Source organism: Balaenoptera physalus, assembly GCF_965194825.1.
Source record: "Balaenoptera physalus genome assembly, chromosome: 3".
Taxonomy (NCBI): domain Eukaryota; kingdom Metazoa; phylum Chordata; class Mammalia; order Artiodactyla; family Balaenopteridae; genus Balaenoptera; species Balaenoptera physalus.
This window is the reverse complement of record NC_138890.1, coordinates 17,059,829-17,074,597: the sequence shown is the minus strand read 5'-3', so window position 1 is coordinate 17,074,597 and position 14,769 is coordinate 17,059,829. Positions and strand designations below refer to the sequence as shown.

The window sequence follows — 14,769 nt, the reverse complement described above, 5'->3', positions numbered from 1 at the left end:
CCTTCCCGCCCCCCGGCCACCCCTCCCTTTAGTGCTGAGTGGCCTTTGTTCCCAGGAAGGACATACACTCTCATCTATCGGAGGGTCCTGGTGGAAGATGCAGGGGAAATCAAATTTGTAGCACAATGTGCAGAATCACGAGCCCAGCTCCGAGTAAAAGGTAATGGCGGCTTAGGGCAGGGCATGGGCTGGACAGCGTGTGTGTGAACAGTCACATGTACTGAGTCTTACAGGGCCGAAAGGCCAGCTGTCCCTGTCCTGGGGTCCCTCCTGGAATGAGGACAGCAGTGATCGAGGAGGAGGGAAAGCGGGTATTCCCTCCTTGGCAAGAAGAAAGTGGTCTAGGGGAGGCAGCCTTGGGGTCTCCTTCTTTGTTTAAAATGGAGGTACCAATGAATTCTCCTTCCTGGGACTGCAGCAAGTGCTGGAGAGAAAAGGTGTGAAGCCCTGGCGGGAAGTAAGCACACAAGGCTTTACCTGGTGGCCTTGATGGCAGTCAAAGTGGCTGCGGGGCATGAGGGAGAAAGGGTCTAGAAACAGGTAGGGGGCAGGGGTGTGGGGCGTTTGGATGCATGAGGTGAGGGCAGGGTGCAAGGGATTCGGGGGTGTGCCGGATGAGGGTGAGGCTGTGTGGCGAGAGGACGGGGGGGTGGGGGAGCGGGGCAGGCATGTACATGATGAGGCCCACTGGATGATAGCAAGTGTGGGTGTGTGCCCACTGTCCTTGTGGTCAGGTGCGAGCAGCAAGTCCCAGACTAGCCCGAGGGCAACACTCAGCCTAGCTATCTGCTGGCACTGGTGGGCGGGCCGGCATAGGCCAAACGCAGCCTGAGCATGACGTCCCAGTCCGGCTGCTTGGGAGATGCACAGCCAGAGCACCCAGCCCTGGGTGTGCACCTGCCCTGACCCTGCTGGGTGTACCCACAGAGCTGCCAGTATCCATCCTACGCCCGCTGCGGGACAAGATCGCGATGGAGAAGCACCGCGGTGTGCTCGAGTGCCAGATGTCGAGGGCCAGTGCCCAGGTGCGGTGGTTCAAGGGCAGCGTGGAACTGCAGCCCGGGGCCAAGTATGAGATGGTCAGTGACGGCCTCTACCGCCAGCTGGTCATCAACGCCGTCCAGCCTGAGGACGAGGACACTTATACCTGTGATGCTGGCGATGTTAAGACCAGTGCCCAATTCTTTGTGGAAGGTTCGGGCAGGGCTGGGTGGGCAGCTGTTCCTTTTTTCCCCCAGGGGAGGTGTTACAGCCTGTGGCACTTAGAGGTGGCCAGGTCTGAGAAGGACCTGACTGGGCGCATTGGGTCACCCCAGGGAGGAAGTGAGCATGCCTGAGAGGGTTTGTTCCCAGGAAGTAACACCAACCCCGCAGGAGGGGTGGCTGGTGATCCTCCCTCGGGACTGCCCCAGTGACTGGCCGCTCGCCCACAGAGCAATCCATCACTATCGTGCGGGGCCTGCAGGATGTGACGGTGATGGAGCCCGCCCCTGCCTGGTTCGAGTGTGAGACCTCCATCCCCTCGGTGCGGCCGCCTAAGTGGCTCCTGGGGGAGACGGTGCTGCAGGCAGGGGCTGACGTGGGCATGGAACAGGAGGGCACAGTGCACCGGCTGACGCTGCGGCGTACCTGCTCCACCATGACGGGGCCGGTGCACTTCACCATCGGCAAATCACGCTCCACCGCCTGCCTGGTCGTCTCAGGTGAAAGTGCGCTGCCTGGCGGGTTGGCCGAGGATGGAGAGGAGGCAGGGCAGGGGCAGGTGTTATGGCCTTGTGGTCTGGCCCACTTTACGCAGTGCTTCCCTCTTTCCTTCCGCCACAGACATTCCCATGGTGCTCACGCGGCCACTAGAGCCCAAGGTGGGGCGTGAGCTGCAGTCGGTAGTCCTGTCCTGTGACTTCAAGCCACCCCCCAAGACCGTGCAGTGGTACAAGGAGGAGACACCCCTGGTGCCCTCTGACAAGTTCAAGATGGGGCTGGAGGGCCACATGGCAGAGCTGCGCATCCTGCGGCTCACGCCCGCGGATGCTGGTGTCTACCGGTGCCAGGCCGGCAGTGCCCAGAGCAGCGCTGAGGTTACTGTGGAAGGTACAGAGCGAGGGGGCACGGGGCCACCAGAGGGTCTCAGGGGAGGCGGTGATGGCGCCCATGCTGAGCTGCCTGGTGTGCTCCCGGCAGTGCGGGAGGTGACGGTGACGCAGCCGCTGCAGGACTTGGAGGTCACGGAGGAGGGCTGTGCCTGCTTCTCCTGCGAGCTGTCCCACGAGGACGAGGAGGTGGAGTGGTCGCTCAATGGGACGCCACTGTGCAACGACAGCCTCCACAAGATTACCCATGAGGGCCGCCGCCACACGCTGGTGCTGAAGCAGGTCCAACGGGCTGACACGGGCACTGTATGCGCCTCCTCGCCCAAGGTTATGGCCTCGGCCCGCCTGGAGGTCAAAGGTGAGGTGTCCTTGTGGGGTCTCTGGGGACCCCTGGGATGTGCACCTGGCACCCCGAGGGCCAGAGGTGGCAGCTCGTCCCCTCAGTCGCCCACACCTTCCCTGCAGGGAAGCCGGTGGTGTTCCTGAAGGCGTTGGACGACGTGTCCGTGGAGGAGTGGGGCACGCTGACCTTGCGGTGCGAGGTCTCTGACCACCAGGCTCGTGTGGTGTGGCGAAAGGACGGCATGGAGTTGGGCCCCAGTGACAAGTATGACTTCCTGTACACAGCGGGCACTCGTGGACTCGTGGTGCACAATCTGAGCAGGGACGATGCTGGCCTGTACACCTGCGACGTGGGCACTGATGAGACCCGTGCCCATGTCACCGTGCACGGTGCGTGCTGCAGCTGGCTCTAGATGGCGGGGCCACGGCACGGGGGGGCGTGGCTCTGGGCATGGGGGTGCCTCCGCCTGGGGGGCCCACCCACTCTCCGAGACCAGGGGCTGCTCTGCTGAGCCTGGAGAGGTCAGGGCAGGCTCCTGAAGGAGCGGGCTTGACAGGGTCATAGGAGGCCCAGGTGCAGGCAGGCAGGCCAGGGATGATGGGCAACAGAGCAAAGCTTGGGAGACTAGACTGGCCCTGCTTGATAGAGTCCCGAGGTGTAAAGGATTCTACAGAGGCTGGAAACATTCACTCTGCACCAGGGGATGTATATGGGCAGGCACGGGGGCCACAGAGGAGCGGTCAGGAGAGCCTCCTGGAGTGGGCGAGTGGGAGAGCCCAAGATGTCAGGCAGGGGGTGCCCCAGTAGGGCTCCCAGGCCATGGCACAGCCTGGTGAAGGTGGCTGTGGGCAGGCCACATGCTTTTCACATGCTCCTCCCAATCTGGGCCTGGTTCCCCAACTATAGGGTGAATGCGTGACGTCCTGTATGCACCACTGTCCTGGCTCCACCCCCATAGTCCTGCTGTCTCTTGTGTGCGTGGCAGGCCTGCTGCCCTGTGATCCCGTGGCTGGTCCCTGACGGTCTGGCCAGTGTTTGATGAGACAGGAATGGGACAGGAAAGGGAGGGCGGTGTGGTGAGTTTGTCCTAGAGCTGGATTGCCTCTTCATTTTGGGTGCCTGTTCTTCTTCTGGAGCATATAAGCTGGTGACAGCTGTGTGTGGCGCTTATTCTCTCCACATTGTTCCATAGCAAATGTGAAGGCGGCCGCCCTGGTCATAACGCATAGCTATCAGCCATCCAAACACCAAGGTGTGGACAGCTGGAGGCCAAGAGGACATTTGCTGAGAGGGGCAGCAGGCCCTCTGGGAGTGGGGTTGGGGAGGGTGGGTATGCAGGTTCTCTGGCTGGTCTTGCCCCTCCTGGGGTGTGGGCCGGGGCTGCTACAGGCTTGACGGTGCCTGTCTCAAGGGGCAGGCTTCCGTGGGCCTGGCTGGAATGACGGCTGTCTCCTCTGGCCCACAGACCTGCACGTGGGCATCACCAAGAGGCTGAAGACAGTGGAGGTGATGGAGGGCGAGAGCTGCAGCTTTGAGTGCGTCCTGTCCCATGAGAACACTGGCGATGTTGCTGTATGGATGGTTGGTGGGAAAACGGTGGGCAGCTCTGGCCGCTTCCGGGCCACACGCCAGGGCCGCAAGTATATGCTGGCTGTCCGAGATGCTCTGCCAAGTGACGCTGGGGACGTGGTCTTCTCTGTGCGGGACCTCACCTCCAAGGCCTCGCTCATCATCAGAGGTGGGTGATGGTGGCAGTGGGAACTGACTGGCTGGGACAGGTCGGGGGTCTGTCTCCAGGGGCTGGTTTGGGAGCTGCTGAGCCTGGGCCCTCCCGAGGCAGCCTGGAGCAGGGGCCTTGGGCTTGGAAGCTGGAAGGGGGTGCATCTGGGGACTGTCTCCCCAGCCCCTGGTTGGCACCTGGAGGCATCTGTCAGAGTACTGGGGGGTTCTGGTCATCCAGGGGGCTTACTTTCTAGAATGAGGTTCTGGAGCCTTTGGGCAGGAGCAGGGTTTCTGATCTTCAGTCCGTGATTCGACTGCTGTGGTAGCTCCCAGGGTGCATGACTCATGAAGCCAGTGAAATTGCCATTGGCATTTCTGAGCTCCTACTTCCAGCATGAGTACTTGGTGCCAGTGGGTGAAGCTCAGCCCACAGTCAGCGCTGGCCCATGGCCATGCTTTGAGTCACAGGACTCTGAACAGTGCTGAGAACATAAGATTCTGTGGTCTAATATTTCTCCCTCCCGGGGTCATTCCCTGGTATTCCAGGGCTCTGAGGCCCCTGGGTCTGAGGTTCCAGAGTCGGAAGTTTTGGAGCTGTAGGTTCTGTGGTCTCAGCCTTCAGAACCTGAAGATTCCTGAATGCCTGCCCTGCCCTCACCCCAGGCATGGCTAGGGCTGTGGCCGTGGGTAGAGCTGTGGCCATGCCTCTTGGGCCACCATCTCTGTTCTTTTCAGAGAGGCCAGTTGACATTGTGAAGCCACTGGAAGACCAGCGGGCCGTGCTGGGTGAGGATGTGGTGCTGAGGTGTGAGCTGTCACGGGAGGGGACCCCAGTGTGCTGGCTGAAGGACGGGAAAGCCATTCGCAAGAGTAAGAAGTATGAGCTTCTGGTCGAAGGCACTCGAGCCATGCTGGTCATCCACGCAGCCTCACTCAAAGATTCTGGCGAGTACACGTGTGAGACGGAGTCTTCCAAAAGCACAGCCAGCCTCCGAGTGGAAGGTAACCCCCATGAGAGACCCTGGGACAGCCCCTGTGGCTTCTCTTCCCAGGCAGGAACGGAGGGGCGCCCAGCAGGGAAGGGACTCGCTCAGGTCCCTGAGGTTCTGTGGATGGGCCAGGAGAACCACCTGTGATGGGAGTGATTTTCTGTCCTGAGGGCCTACGTGGGGGCTGCACAGGCCTCTCCCTCCCATCCATTCTCCCCCAGAAAAGCCAAACCAGTTCACGGAGGAGCTGGCTGACCTGCAGGTGGAGGAGAAGGGCACAGCTGTGTTCGCCTGCAAGACGGAGCGCCCCGCGGCCTCAGTGACCTGGCGCAAGGGCCTCACAGAGCTGCAAGCCTCGGAGAAGCATGCTCCCAGCCAGGAGGGCCTGACCTTGCGGCTCACCATCAGCGCCCTGGAGAAGGCAGACAGTGACACGTACACCTGTGACATCGGCCAGGCCCAGTCCCAGGCTCGGCTCCTGGTGAAAGGTTAGGCCCAGTCACCGTGCTGTTGCTTTCATTTGCACACTGTATTTCAAGGCCCATGGTGTGCTCAGCTGTAAGCTTTGTTTAAAGTAGACTTGAAGATGGGCAGAGATCAGAGCTCTGCCTGGCCCTAGACAAACCCAGCCTTGGTTTCCCCCTCTCCAACGGGAGTTGTCCTGGGTGGTCTTGTCTCTGGCCCTCCCAGCTGGGCCTTGTATAAATGAGTCGGCAGCCCTCATTTATTTGTGCATTCATTTGCTGGATGAATGTTTCTGGAGCCCTTCCAGCGTGTGCCCCTGCATGAGCTCTGCACGTACTTACATGCAGATGTACCGCCTCTGCTCCTGGGGAAGGAGACTCGCTCGGGGAAGTTTTCAGGTTTGAGCAGCAGTTTTCACCTGGCAGGCAGGGTGAGGGTTATCATTCTCCCACTTCACAGATGGGGAAACTGGGCCTTTACTCGGGGTTGTTGGCTGGTTCAGGGTTGTAGGACAAGTAGGCATCAGGGCAGGGTTGAGCCCAGCCCTCCAGATCCCAGGGCCGGTGTCCAGGGTGAAGTCAGCTGGAGGTCCTTCCTGGGGTCTCTCCACAGAAAAAAACCCAAAAGAATAACAAAGAAGCCTCACTCTTGACTTTTTTCTCTTTTTCAGTGAAATACAGTGAATCCACTGAGCTCAGTGAAAACATTTTGTTAGTGCAATAGAAGCACCACTATCTAATAAAGTATTGGGTTGGCCAAAAAGTTCGTTCAGGTTTTTCAGTAAGATGTGATGAAAAACCCGAACGAACTTTTTGGCCAACCCAATAGATGTTCATACTTTAAAAAAGTTAGAGTGTCCAATAATAACAACATATGGTCTTTAAAAAAATTTAAAACACACAGACTTGTACCTGTCTAATAGTGTCAGCCAGAGCCTTTTCTTTGTGTTATCAGTTCACGAATCAGAATTCCTTATCTCTTTTTGTGTACATTGCCCTCATGATGTGCCATCTATGCTTTCCGGTGTGCAATAGCTTCAAGACACCTGTGAATACAGAAGGAATCTGGAGGCCAGTCTATCTCTATATGTATGACTTCTTCCTAAGCTTTCACCATACCTAAGACAACAGCAAAAAAATTTTTTTCTAGCGATTCACGTTATCAGGCCTCCAATGCATTCGATTTAAATGTTATCATAGCCATGCGTCTTTTTTCACACTCGTTTCTTCCGGTAATACAAAATTTACTTGCGTTAAGTGATTTCTGTGACAGGCATAACTGGCCTAGACAGGTTAGGGAGCACAGCTTGATGGAGGGGCCTTGCTGTGGGTCACCTTGTGTGCTCTGCAGAAGGACCCCAGAGGTGGATTGGGGCTCACTGGTGGATCTAAAACAAATACTTTTGGACAGTTCAGCTCCGACCCACTTACTGTTTTATGTTTTGTCATTCGGAGCCCGTTAGAGTCATTTGCTCCATCCCTGCTGTGCGCCCACCCCAGGTCTTGGGGAACACCCTGTTTCCCTTGACGGCCGGCCAGAGGGTCCCTGACATGCCCGTTTGTGTCCCTGCAGGCCAGAAAGTGCTCATCACGGAGGACCTGGAGGACCTGGAGGTGCAGGAGGGCTCCTCGGCCACCTTCTGCTGCCGTATCTCCCCTGCCGACTACAAGCCCGTCCACTGGTTCTTGGACAAAACCCCGCTGTCTGCCAACGAACTCAATGAGATCGAGGTCCAGCCGGGTGGCTACCATGTGCTTACCCTGCGGCAGCTGGCCCTCAAGGACTCAGGCACCATCCATTTTGAGGCAGGCGACCAGCGGACCTCAGCTGCCTTGCAGGTCACAGGTAGGCTGCATGCCCAGTGCCCAGTGCCGTGGTGGGGGCCAGTCTGTGTGACTAAGCATGCAACCTCAAGACAGTGGCTTGGCCACACGCTGGGTGAGGCCCTGGGGCTTACAGAGAAGGCACCATGGACTTCCCATGGGCTGGGGCCTTGGATCCCAGGGAGCGGGGCTTGGGAGGCTGAGTGGCGTTATTTCAAGATGCGTTGTTGCACATGGTATGCAGAGGTGAACGCAAGGTCAGTGTAGGGGCTGGGCCCACCCCTCTGGTGTGTGGAGCCACACAGAGCCTGTCCTGTTCCCCCAGCAGCCCTGTCTGCAGCCCAGACTGAGGGGGGCAGGTGGGCACTGACCAGGAGTGTTGCCTGGTCTGCAGTGAGACCTGGGGCTTTTCCTGCAGGAGCCCCCAAGTGTCTTATGCATCCCTCTCTGTCTTCAGAGAAGCCAAGTGTTTTCTCCCAGGGGCTCACAGATGCCACAGTCATGGAGGGGAAAGATCTGACCCTGGTCTGTGAGACTGCTGCTGCTTTAGACAGCCCTGTGTGCTGGACCAAGGATGGGAAGGCCCTGCGGCCGTCGGCTCGGTGCCGTCTGAGCTATGAGGGCCGCCGAGCCCAACTGGTCATCACTGACACCACCCTTCAGGACGGTGGGCACTACAAGTGTGAGGCTGGGGGTGCCTGGAGCAGCTCCATTGTCAGGGTCCATGGTGAGCCCCTGGAGGGGGCTGCTGGGCAGCCTCCAGCCGCACTCTGGGCACCCCTGTTTCTTGTCTTGCTAGGGGCAAGGGGGACTCCAGGACTCTATCTGACCCTCTCTATCTCTGCCCTCTATGTGTGTGTGTGGGTGGGGGGGGGGGGCTGTTCTGAGGCTCCTTCTGTCCACCTGTATCTTTCCAGCAGTTCATCCATCTCGCTCTGCTCCCTACTGCCCATCTCTGGGTCTCTGATGCTCCTGATAGCATCCCTCACCCTCTCTTGGTCTTCTGACCAGCAATCTCTTTTTTACTTCATTCCTGACTTTGTTTTGTGTTCTGACGTCACCGTGTCTCCCTTCTCCTGGCTTGGCTCATCTCCATCTGTCTCAGTCAGCTCGGGTCCGGGTAACAAATACCACAGACTGAGTAGCATAAAAAAACATGTCTCCCGGTTTATTGTCTCCCAGTTCTGGAGACCAGAAGTCTGAGATCAAGGTGTTGGCAGGCCTGGCTTCTCCTGAGGCCTTTCTTCTTGGCGTGTAGATAGCTGTCTTCTCCCTGTGTCTTCACAGTCATCCCTCTGTGTGTGTCTGTGTCGTAATCTCCTTTTCTTGTAAGAACACCAATACTGTGGGATTAAGACCCACCCTAGTGACATAATTTTACCTCAGTCTTCTCTTTAAAGACCCCCATCTCCAAATACGGCCCCATTCTGGGTCCTGAGGGTTAGGGCTCCAACAGATGAATTTGGGGGACACAATGTAGCCCATAACACTCCACCCTTCTCTGTTTCCTGCTGTTTGGCTCACCCTCCTGGAGAGGCAGAGGTCTTGAGGTCACCGTCACTAGCGCCCAGTGTAGACAGTGAGGTGGGCCTGCCTGCACCCTGCAGCTGCTGCTCTCAGCCATGCTTGACCGCAGGGGAGACCCCTGTAGGAGGCAGCGGGGTGAGGGCTGAGCTGAGCTCATGCCTGTCCACAGCTCAGCCAGTGCAGTTCCGAGAGGGGCTGAAGGACGTGGAGGTGCTGGAGGGTGGTGCTGCCACACTACACTGCATGCTGTCATCGGTGGCCATGCCCGTGGAGTGGCGTCATGGAGATGAGGTTGTGCAGCCTGGAGACAAGTACAGCCTGCGGCAGGAGGGTACCATGCTGGAACTGCTCATCCGGGACCTGCAGCCTCAGGACAGCGGGCAGTACTCCTGCTGCTTCGGGGACCAGATGACATCGGCCAGGCTCACTGTACAGGGTACGTATACTTACCCACTCTGCCCATGTGACCCTATGCGGTTCCATACAGCCCCTTTCAAACATTGTGGGGAGATGAAGATGATGTCTTGTGTCCATCGGACCTTGTTGCAGCCCTACCTGCTGAGTTCATAGGAAGACTGAGAAGCAAGGAGGCCACGGAAGGGACCACGGCCACGCTGCGCTGTGAGCTGAGCAAGGTAGCCCCTGTGGAGTGGAGGAAGGGGCCTGAGACCCTCAGAGCCGGAGACAGAGTGAGCCTGAGGCAGGACGGAGCCGTGTGTGAGCTGGAGATCCGTGGCCTGACCGTGGAGGATGCTGGGGAGTACTCGTGTGTGTGCGGGCAGGAGAGGACATCAGCCACGCTCACCGTCAGGGGTAAAGACCACATGTGACCACGTGGACTGGCATTTGGTGGCTGCATCACCTCTCTGCTCTCAGTTTCCTTTTCTACTCTGCTGTCTCACTATCCTGTTGCTGTCCTTCCATAATTCTTTAGTTGTCCCTGTCATGGTCCCTGTCTGCTGTGTGGCACATGTACAGGTTGGACCTTTAAATGTCACAGTCCACAGTGTGTACTGGGCACACCCAGCAGGTGGTCCATGTCCAGTTAGGTTTTGTATCTTCTATGAACTATCCACGTCCTGTTTCTTCTGCGTGTTCAGAGAGTGTGATAGTGTTTGTGTGTTTCTGACCATCTCCAGGCCTGCCTGCCAAGTTCACAAAGGGTCTGAGGAAGGAAGAGGCCACGGAAGGGACCACGGCCACGCTGCACTGTGAACTGAGCAAGGCAGCCCCTGTGGAGTGGAGGAAGGGGCCCGAGACCCTCAGAGCCGGGGACAGACTGAGCCTGAGGCAGGACGGGGCCGTGTGTGAGCTGGAGATCCGTGGCCTGGTTGTGGCAGATGCCGGGGAGTACTCATGCGTGTGTGGTCAGGAGGAAACCTCAGCCGTGCTCACCGTCAAGGGTAAAGACCTATGTGGCCAAGCAGAGCTGTGTTTTGGTGTCTAATTACTGATTTAATGGCATCCCCCTGCACTCATCCCACCTACCCTCCTCATCTCAGTGCCACCCTCTTCTTATAACTCCATGGAATTCCTTCCTCCTTCCTGGGCTGTTGTGTGAACCATGAGAAACGAGCATTTGAGCTATTTCCTACCCCTTGTGTCACTGCAGGTTCTGTCCTATTATCCTGTAGGAGTCTGTGTCCTTTCCTCTGTCCTGTCATGTCCTTCCTTTGAAATTCTCCCATGACTCTGATGTCTGTGTCTGTCTGATCATCCTTAGCTCTGCCTGCTGAGTTCATAAGAAGACTGAGAAGCAAGGAGGCCATGGAAGGGGCCACGGCCACACTGCACTGCGAGCTGAGCAAGGCAGCCCCTGTGGAGTGGAGGAAGGGGCCTGAGACCCTCAGAGCTGGAGACAGAGTGAGCCTGAGGCAGGATGGAGCCGTGTGTGAGCTGGAGATCCGTGGCCTGGTTGTGGCAGATGCCGGGGAGTACTTGTGTGTGTGCGGGCAGGAGAGGACATCAGCCACGCTCACTGTCAGAGGTAAAGACTGTGTGTGGCCACGTGGAGCAGTGGCTTCGTGTCTGAGGGCTTGATCACGTCCTTGAGCTCTGCCCTGTCTGTGTACAGTCTTTCGCTTCTGTGTGCATCTCCTGCATTCCTGCAGCACGAGTCTCCCAGCACCTGCTTCTGTGAGGCCCATCTCAGATAAAGAGCAGAGAATATGGTCCTCCCTGCCCTCAGGGGCTCATGCCTGAGGGAGAGAAGGAGGGCACCCACACAGTACAAGAGTGGAAGTATGGTCCTCTTGAGGGGGCATGCCAAGAGAGAAGCTAGGAAGTAGATCAAAGCGTGGCCCTCGAGGGTGGGATGTCGAACGGGGTGCCAAGAGATGGAAGCTGGGACATGCATGCTGGGCCATGGGAGAGCCGTGATGGGAGGTCCTAGGTTCTGCTGTCCAGCGTCTGGTGGTTAGGAGAGGTGAGGCTGGCTGTAGGGATAAGGTGGAGGTGAGGTGGAGTTTGAAGTGGAGAGTGAGGTGGAGGTGAGGTGGATGTGGAGGGTAAGGTGGAGGTGAGGTGGGTATGGAGGTGAGGTGGAGTTTGAAGTGGAGGGTGAGGTGGAGGTGAGGTGGGTGTGGAGGTGAGGTGGGTGTGGAGGTTAGGTGGAGGTGAGGTGGAGGTGAGGTGGATGTGGAGGGTGAGGTGGAGGTGAGGTGGATGTGGAGGGTGAGGTGGAGGTGAGGTGGATGTGGAGGGTGAGGTGGAGGTGAGGTGGGTGTGGACAGTGCTTGACTGTGGAAGGAGAGGAAAGAGGGGCAGGAAGAGCTACATTGAGGAGCAGAGCCAGAGTCAGGAAGGGCAGGTGGACACCCATGCTGACGTTGGGGTCCCTGTCTGGCATCTGTGGCAGGTAAGCTGGCTTTAGGCAACTGCCACAGAAGGGGGTCCATCAGGCGTGGCGTGGTGACCTGTGGCTGGGACACGGGATGAGAGGTCACAGTTTGAGGGTGGGGCACAGTCAACTAGAGCAGGAGGGCTGGCCCATGGGTTTAGGGGCCAATAGGGCCACTTCCTTTGTGGGGTGGATGACGGCCAGCTGGGTGGATATCCTTGAAGCGGGGTAGGGGGAGTCCCCTTGCATCAGAGCAGCCCACTGTGGGCATTTTGCCTGGTGTCCCCTCAGGGCCCCCCTTCCAGCCGGTGCTTGTGTGGGCAGCATGGTTGTCTGTGGCCCATTCCTTGTCTGCAAGCTCCAGAGTCCATCAGTCTACGTGTCCGTCTGACCTTCCCCAGCCCTGACCAGCTAATTCACAAAAGTTATGAAACGTGAGCAGGCCATAGGAGGGGCCGTGTCCACATTCATGCTGTGCTGTGAGCTGAGCAAGGCAGCCCCATGCAGTGGTGGAAGGGGCCTGAGACCCTCAGAGATGAGAACTCAAGACAGGGCTTGGCTGTGGTGTGGCTCATGGCCTGGCGATAGGTCAGCTCCCTGTGCCGGGGGTCCAGGTCCTCAGGGGCCTCCCCTTGTGAGGGCCTGGTCACTTCCTGCGGGGCTGGCAGATGGGACAGAGGATGAGGCCACCCACCATGTCCCGAGAGGGTCCTGTGAGCAGCATTGATGAAGGGGCACGGGGGCATCTCAGCGTAGAAGGAAGGACAGCTCTGCAGGTGCACAGGGGCCTCACATCCTGGGCCCTGTTGGGCCAGGCTCACAAGACAAGGTGGACAGTGAAGAGGATTCTGGAGGCTGGGCAGGGCCGTCATGTGCACAGATACTCAGATCTCTGGGGAGAGGCCAGGCCACCATGCCACCTTGAACTTCATGAATGGAGTGCAGCGTCTCCAGCGCAGAGACACTGGGCACTCACACTGTTCAGACCCACCAGGAGACCACAGGGAATGTGGGCCTGGAGGCCTATCTCACAGTCTAGAGCAACTTGCACTGCACGAGGCACCACCAGTGGCCGAGGAGCGGAGGACCCAAGTTGACCAGCTGCAAGCAGCCCAAGAGAGCTGCTTTTAAGAGTATGCATGTCCCAAGGACACCTACTCCAGGACGACAGGCCAGGAGGAGGGTGACTTCGGCTTCCCTTCTAGCTGTGGTGTTCCTAGCTCTGTCAGTCCTGTTCAGGCCCAGTCATGCCGGGGCTCTGGCCCCAGCAGCAGCAGGAGTTGACTAGGGGCGAGTGCTGGTGCAAACTCATGGGAAAGTTTAGGTAGCTCTCTTTGTGTCTCCGTCCCCAGCTATATCCCTCAAGATCATAAAATTGCTAAGAAATGAGGCCTGGAGGGGGCCACAGCCATGGTGTGGTGTAAGCTGGGCAGCCTGGCATGTAGAGTGGGGGAAGGGATCTGGGCCCTTGAATCTGGCATCAGATACACTCTGAGGCAGGATGGGCCATGGAAGATGCTGAGAGGACATCCCTTCTGATTACTGTCCTTTTCCATCCATCCTGTGGGCATTGTGGCCATTTCTATGTGTCTGTCCATGTCATGAGGTCCTCACTGAGGATTCCATTTCCTTGCTGGTTTGTATCTAGATGGGCTCAGCCTAGTTTGTCCTCTGCCCCCACGCACTGCCACCTACCCATGTGTCTGTGGGTCCAAGCTTTTATTCCTTATTTGCTCCGAAGTGTGAGTGTTTTATTGTCAAGTGTCCACATCCTGATCCCCCCCAAATTCTCCAGAGAGTCTGATGTTTTCTGTGTCACTCTGACCCTGCCCAGCCCTGCCCACCAAGTTCACAAAGGGTCTGAGGAAGGAGGAGGCCACAGAAGGGACCACGGCCACACTGCGCTGCGAGCTGAGCAAGACGGCCCCCGTGGAGTGGAGGAAGGGGCCCGAGACCCTCAGAGCCGGGGACAGAGTGAGCCTGAGGCAGGACGGGGCCGTGTGTGAGCTGGAGATCCATGGCCTGACCGTGGAGGATGCTGGGGAGTACTCGTGTGTGTGCGGGCAGGAGAGGACCTCTGCCACGCTCACTGTCAGGGGTAAAGACCACGTGAGGCCAAATAGACTTGTTTCCATGTCACCAACTCCCCTGTTGGATCCTGTGGCTTTCTGTGTCTTTTCAACTGGATTCCCCCAGCTGTCTCATGGCCCCTGTTTCCTTGTCCAGTAGATGTCACGTCCAGTGCTTTGTGTTCTCTGTTCCCTCTGGGGCATTTGCCTCCATCACCATCTGTGCATTTGTTCACTTGTTCATACTGTGCTCTCTTGCACTTTGTGTGGTTTTTGTGGTGTCCTGGACATAGGGTCCCCTGAGAGAGTCTGATGTCCTCAGTGACTTCTTAGCTTTCCTCAGCCCTGCCTGCCAAGTTCACAAAGGGTCTGAGGAATGAAGAGGTCACAGAAGAGACCATGGACATACTGTGCCGTGAGCTGAGCAAGATGGCCCCTGTGGATTGGAGGAAGGGACCCGAGACCCTCTGAGATGGAAATAGAGGGAGGCTGAGGCAGGGTGGGGCCGTGTGTGAGCTGGAGATCATGGCCTGGCTATGATGGATGCTGGGGATTACTTGTGTGTATGTGGGCAGGAGAGGACCTTGGCCGTGCTCACTGTCAGGGGTAAAGATCACGTGTGATCAATCAGAGCCATGTTTTGGTGTCCAGTTATTGACTTCATTGCATCCATCTGCATTCATTCCACGTTCTCTCCCTGTCTCGGTGCCACCCTTTTTCCATAAGGCAGTGGAATCCCTTCCGCCTTCCTGGGCTGTTGTATGAACCAGAAGAAACCAGCAGTTAAGCCACTTCCCACCCCTCGTGTCACCACTGGTCCTGTCCTGTTGTCCTGTTGTGCTGTTGTGCTGTTGGAGTCTTGTGTCTTTTCCTCCATCCTGTCACGTTCTGACCCCAAACTT

At 57.8% G+C, this 14,769-nt stretch overlaps 1 protein-coding gene across 1 annotated transcript in view; it reads left to right on the top strand.

The window, feature by feature from the left end:
- OBSCN (obscurin, cytoskeletal calmodulin and titin-interacting RhoGEF) overlaps window positions 1-14,769 on the top strand; it is a 156,118-nt gene that overhangs the window by 59,800 nt on the left and 81,549 nt on the right. The window contains exons 23-38 of the mRNA XM_082455093.1: window positions 56-160; window positions 928-1,194; window positions 1,434-1,703; window positions 1,825-2,091; window positions 2,182-2,448; window positions 2,556-2,822; window positions 3,899-4,171; window positions 4,891-5,157; window positions 5,366-5,632; window positions 7,182-7,454; window positions 7,890-8,159; window positions 9,129-9,395; window positions 9,509-9,772; window positions 10,099-10,362; window positions 10,683-10,946; window positions 13,633-13,896. Of these exons, the coding sequence (XP_082311219.1) occupies window positions 56-160; window positions 928-1,194; window positions 1,434-1,703; window positions 1,825-2,091; window positions 2,182-2,448; window positions 2,556-2,822; window positions 3,899-4,171; window positions 4,891-5,157; window positions 5,366-5,632; window positions 7,182-7,454; window positions 7,890-8,159; window positions 9,129-9,395; window positions 9,509-9,772; window positions 10,099-10,362; window positions 10,683-10,946; window positions 13,633-13,896 (4,116 nt within the window). The remainder of the gene's footprint in view (window positions 1-55; window positions 161-927; window positions 1,195-1,433; window positions 1,704-1,824; window positions 2,092-2,181; window positions 2,449-2,555; window positions 2,823-3,898; window positions 4,172-4,890; window positions 5,158-5,365; window positions 5,633-7,181; window positions 7,455-7,889; window positions 8,160-9,128; window positions 9,396-9,508; window positions 9,773-10,098; window positions 10,363-10,682; window positions 10,947-13,632; window positions 13,897-14,769) is intronic.